The sequence below is a fragment of the Penaeus chinensis genome, chromosome 4 (assembly GCF_019202785.1).
Source record: "Penaeus chinensis breed Huanghai No. 1 chromosome 4, ASM1920278v2, whole genome shotgun sequence".
NCBI classification, from domain to species: Eukaryota; Metazoa; Arthropoda; class Malacostraca; order Decapoda; family Penaeidae; genus Penaeus; species Penaeus chinensis.
The window spans coordinates 6,203,631-6,208,630 of record NC_061822.1 but is presented as its reverse complement, the minus strand read 5'-3'; the positions used below and the strand labels follow the sequence as shown (position 1 = coordinate 6,208,630).

The 5,000-nt window shown below is 48.1% G+C and overlaps 1 protein-coding gene across 1 annotated transcript in view; it reads right to left on the bottom strand.

The window, feature by feature from the left end:
* Positions 1 to 5,000, bottom strand: part of LOC125025180 (dynein intermediate chain 2, ciliary-like) — a 15,553-nt gene that overhangs the window by 7,514 nt on the left and 3,039 nt on the right. The window contains exons 5-7 of the mRNA XM_047613157.1: positions 2,612 to 2,718; positions 1,112 to 1,273; positions 1 to 36 (exon numbers count right to left, since the gene is read on the bottom strand). The exon at positions 1 to 36 is cut by the window's left edge and continues 86 nt beyond it. Coding sequence (XP_047469113.1) covers positions 1 to 36; positions 1,112 to 1,273; positions 2,612 to 2,718 — 305 coding nt within the window. The remainder of the gene's footprint in view (positions 37 to 1,111; positions 1,274 to 2,611; positions 2,719 to 5,000) is intronic.

The window sequence follows — 5,000 nt, the reverse complement described above, 5'->3', positions numbered from 1 at the left end:
ACACCATCCCCTCGTCCTCAGCCTCCCAGTCGCCTTCTGGACGATTGGGCACGAAAGGTGAGTTTTGTTAGTTGGTATCTGATGTATAGGGAAAATGGTCTGCGATTTCGGCAAATGGCATGCTAGTTTAAGGATTTTTTTTTTTAAAGTTTGGGTGTTATTATTTTTGACTGATTCATTGGTTTTGTTTGTTTGTTTGTCTGTTTATTTGTTTCCTGATCTCTCTTTTGCTCTGTCTCTCTCTCATTCTCTCTCTCTCTCTCTCTCTCTCTCTCTCTCTCTCTCTCTCTCTTTCTCTCTCTCTCTCTCTATCTATCTCAGTATATCTATCTGTCTACCTATATATCTATCTATCTATCTATCCGTCTATCTATCTATCTATCTCTTTGTCAATCTAACTGTCTATATCTACCAATCAATCTATTTATATTTTTTTCTCACACTTTACATTTCATCTACCTCTCTCTCTCCTTCTCATGTTGCTTTCTCCCTCTCTCTTTCTTAATTTCTTATTTTTTCTTTGACCTCTTCCTTCCCTCCCTTCCTCTTTCCTTTCTGTCCCCCACACTTACTTTAACCTTCCTCTCTTCCCTCATTCTCCATCCCCCCCCCCCCACAACTGTCACTTTCTCTACGCCCTTTTCCTCTTCCACCTCATTCCACACACGCTTTTTACTCCTTCGCATACCCTGTACCATTCTCCCTTCTCCTCCCCTTAGCATCCCCCCCCCCTTGCTATCTTCCCTTCCATTTACCACCTTGCTTTCTCCTTCCTTTATCACTTTCCTTTCCTCTTATCTTCCTTTTCACTTCTCTTTACCCTCTACTTTTCCTCCATCCCCATTTTCATCTTTTGCCCAACGCACGCGCATACTTTCGTGCCCTTACCCCCCCACCCCACGTCACTCCACCCCATCTCCCTCCCCGCATCCTCCTTCAGTCTACCCACCAATCCCCTCTCTCTCCCTCATCCCACCCCCCACCCCTTTCTCCCCCATCCCCCACCAACCCAATTACCCCCTCTCTCTCCCCCATCCCATCCCCACCCCTCCCTCTCTCCCCTATCCCACCCACCCACCCTCCCTCTCTCCCCCATCCCCCACCAACCCACCCGTCGCATATCCAGCCGCGAAGAGATCGTCACACAGGAAGCTCCAGCAGACGTCCGTCACGAGGCACACCCTGGACGCGTCGCAGGTGAACTTCCACAGGGGGAGTAGAGAGCCTTCGAGGGGGTGAAATTCGTCACTCGCGTCTTCCCAGTACTTGTAGTCTGAGGGGAGAGAGAGGGAGAAAGAGGGAGGGGAAAGGGAGGCGAGGGAGGAAGGGGAGGTTGAAGGATGGGAGGGAGAAAGAGGGAGGGGAAAGGGAGGCAAGGGAGAAAGAGGGAGGGGAAAGGGAGGGGAAAGGGAGGCGAGGGAGAAAGAGGGAGGGGAAAGGGAGGCGAGGGAGGAAGTGGAGGTTGAAGGATGGGAGGGAGAAAGAGGGAGGGGAAAGGGAGGCGAGGGAGAAAGAGGGAGGGGGAAGGGAGGCGAGGGAGAAAGAGGGAGGGAAAAGGGAGGCGAGGGAGGAAGGGGAGGATGAAGCATGGGGAGGAAGAAGAAGAGTAAAATGAGAAACGGAAGAGGAAGTGAAAGGGGTGAGAAAGGGAAAAGGGTGCGAGGGCGAAGGAAGAGGTCGAAGGATAAAAGGAAGTAAGGAAGAGAAGAAGAAGGATTAGTGAGATAAATAATAGAGTAAAAGGGTTTACAAAGATTAAAGGGAGAAAGAGGAAGAAAAAAAAGGATAAGGAGAGAGAAGAGTACGAGAAAAAAATAGCAAAAAGGAAGGGAAAGGGATAAGGGAAGCAAAAGGGAAAATAGTATAGAAGAGGAGAAATGGAAGTAAGATGAGAAAGGCGAAGAGAAGAAGAAGACAAAGAGTAAAGAGAGACAGAGACAGAGGGAAGGAGGGAGAGAGAGAGAGAGGGAGAGATAGATAGATAGAGAGAGAGAGAGAGAGAGAGAGAGAGAGAGAGAGAGAGAGAGAGAGAGAGAAAGAGAGACAGACAGAGACAGAGGGAGGGAGAGAGGGAGAGAGAGAGAGAGAGAGAGAGAGAGAGAGAGAGGGGGGGGGGGGGTGAGAGAGAGAGAGAGAGAGAGAGAGAGAGAGAGAGAGAGAGAGAGAGAGAGAGAGAGAGAGAGAGAGAGAGAGAGAGAGAGAGAGAGAGGGAGGGGGATTGAGAGAGAGAGAGAGAGAGAGAGAGAGAGAGTATGTGAGAGAGAAAAGTAGAGATAGATTTAGATCTGAAATTGGTATTGGAGATTAATGAAAATTATGTACAAAGAATTCAAGGATGAATGAACTCACTGAAGAAAGAAAATATCAAACGTGTGTCTTAAATAACAATAGTAAAAGTATTGCATATTGATTCAAGAAAAAAAAAAAAAAAATTATACATTCAAATACATTTAGATATAAAAAGGAAAGGAAACATTGAAAGAAAAAAAAAAAATACAACGCTAACTGGAGAAAAAAGACGAATCGTGGAATACCAGACGAAAAGGGGAAAAAAAGAGAGAGAAAAAAAAAGAGGAAACTTTAAGAATAAAAAATAGATTCTAAGCCATACCTTGAACTACCTCATCCTGAACATTCTGATTCACCATTCTCTCGACGACCTTGGCGGCGGGAAGAAGCTCCTGAAGGTCGACCTCGTCCTCGGCGAAGGTTGACCTCCTGGGGGGCGGGGATGGGGGGGATGGGGTCTCTGGCAAGGGGAGGGGGGGACCTCGGTCGCCTTCGCTCACTCGGGGGGACTTAGGGGTGGAGTGGGAGAGAAGGTCAGAGGTCAAGGAGAAGAGGGAGTGGGAGAGAAGGTCAGAGGTCAGGGAGAAGAGCGAGTGGAGTGGGAGAGAAGGTCAGAGGTCAGGGAGAAGAGTGGAGTGGGAGAGAAGGTTAGAGGTCAGGGAGAAGAGGGAGTGGAGTGGGAGAGAAGGTCAGAGGTCAGGAAGAAGAGGGAGTGGAGTGGGAGAGAAGGTCAGAGGTCAGGGAGAAGAGGGAGTGGAGTGGGAGAGAAGGTCAGAGGTCAGGGAGAAGAGGGAGTGGAGTGGGAGAGAAGGTCAGAGGTCAGGGAGTGGAGTGGGAGAGAAGGTCAGAGGTCAGGGAGTGGAGTGGGAGAGAAGGTCAGAGGTCAGGGAGAAGAGCGAGTGGAGTGGGAGAGAAGGTCAGAGGTCAGGCAGAAGAGGGAGTGGAGTGGGAGAGAAGGTCAGAGGTCAGGGAGAAGAGAGAGTGAAGTGGGAGAGAAGGTCAGAGGTCAGGGAGAAGAGGGAGTGGAGTGGGAGAGAAGGTCAGAGGTCAGGGAGAAGAGTGGAGTGGGAGAGAAGGTCAGAGGTCAGGGAGAAGAGGGAGTGGAGTGGGAGAGAAGGTCAGAGGTCAGGGAGAAGAGGGAGTGGAGTGGGAGAGAAGGTCAGAGGTCAAGGAGAAGAGGGAGTGGGAGAGAAGGTCAGAGGTCAGGGAGAAGAGCGAGTGGAGTGGGAGAGAAGGTCAGAGGTCAGGGAGAAGAGTGGAGTGGGAGAGAAGGTTAGAGGTCAGGGAGAAGAGGGAGTGGAGTGGGAGAGAAGGTCAGAGGTCAGGAAGAAGAGGGAGTGGAGTGGGAGAGAAGGTCAGAGGTCAGGGAGAAGAGGGAGTGGAGTGGGAGAGAAGGTCAGAGGTCAGGGAGAAGAGGGAGTGGAGTGGGAGAGAAGGTCAGAGGTCAGGGAGTGGAGTGGGAGAGAAGGTCAGAGGTCAGGGAGTGGAGTGGGAGAGAAGGTCAGAGGTCAGGGAGAAGAGCGAGTGGAGTGGGAGAGAAGGTCAGAGGTCAGGCAGAAGAGGGAGTGGAGTGGGAGAGAAGGTCAGAGGTCAGGGAGAAGAGAGAGTGAAGTGGGAGAGAAGGTCAGAGGTCAGGGAGAAGAGGGAGTGGAGTGGGAGAGAAGGTCAGAGGTCAGGGAGAAGAGTGGAGTGGGAGAGAAGGTCAGAGGTCAGGGAGAAGAGGGAGTGGAGTGGGAGAGAAGGTCAGAGGTCAGGGAGAAGAGGGAGTGGAGTGGGAGAGAAGGTCAGAGGTCAGGGAGTAGAAGTTGCGTATTTGTATAGGCTTATTCATTTAGTTACTTATATCCTCGTGTACTTTTATTATGGTATTTTCACTCGCTAAGAATTCGACTTGTTTTTTTTCTGACAGTCTCACAGTTTCAAAAATCGGGATAAAGTAAGAGATTTTTTTTACACTGTTACTGACACTGGAATAAACATATGTCTGTTTTATAACTTTGTGCTCAGTTAAGTCTCCTGACATATATAAGAGCCTTTGTCATGTGCGTATCTATATTAACTCGTTTTTCATTTGCCTGTCTTCCTACAAACTCGCAAATAATAACAAAACTACAATCCGAAAACAAATAATCACAAAAAAAATCAAATAGAAAAAATACAAAAAAGGAAAAAACAGAAAAGGGAAACAAAAAAACAGAAAAAAAAAACAAAAAAGCCACATCAAATAGGGAAAACATGTAAACAGAAAAAAATTATAATAATCAAACAGAAAAAACAAAAAAAAAAAATCAAACAGAAAAAAAATCAAACCAAAAACAAAAACAAAATCAAACAGAAAAAAAAACAGAAAAAAAAACACACACAAAAAAAAAACGAAAAAACAAAAACCCACCTACCAGCGAACACGACCTCTTCCTCTCCCTCTTCTTCTCCCTCTCTCTTCTCTTCCTCTCCAGTTCCTGCTCTATCTCCCTCTCCCTCCTGATCCTCTCCTTCTCCCTGAGGGCGTAGTCGGCCACGTAACCCTCGTGGATGACGGAGACAGAGGCGGAGGCGGAGAAGCTGGTGTTTGGAGGAGGAGCCGTTTGGACCCTCGCCGTCTGGAGGGAGGGGGGGGGGAGGGGGAGGGGGTCGAATTATTGTTGTTGTTGTTTTTGTTAATTTTGGTAGCATTATTATTATTGTTGATATTATTATTTGTTATTATCATT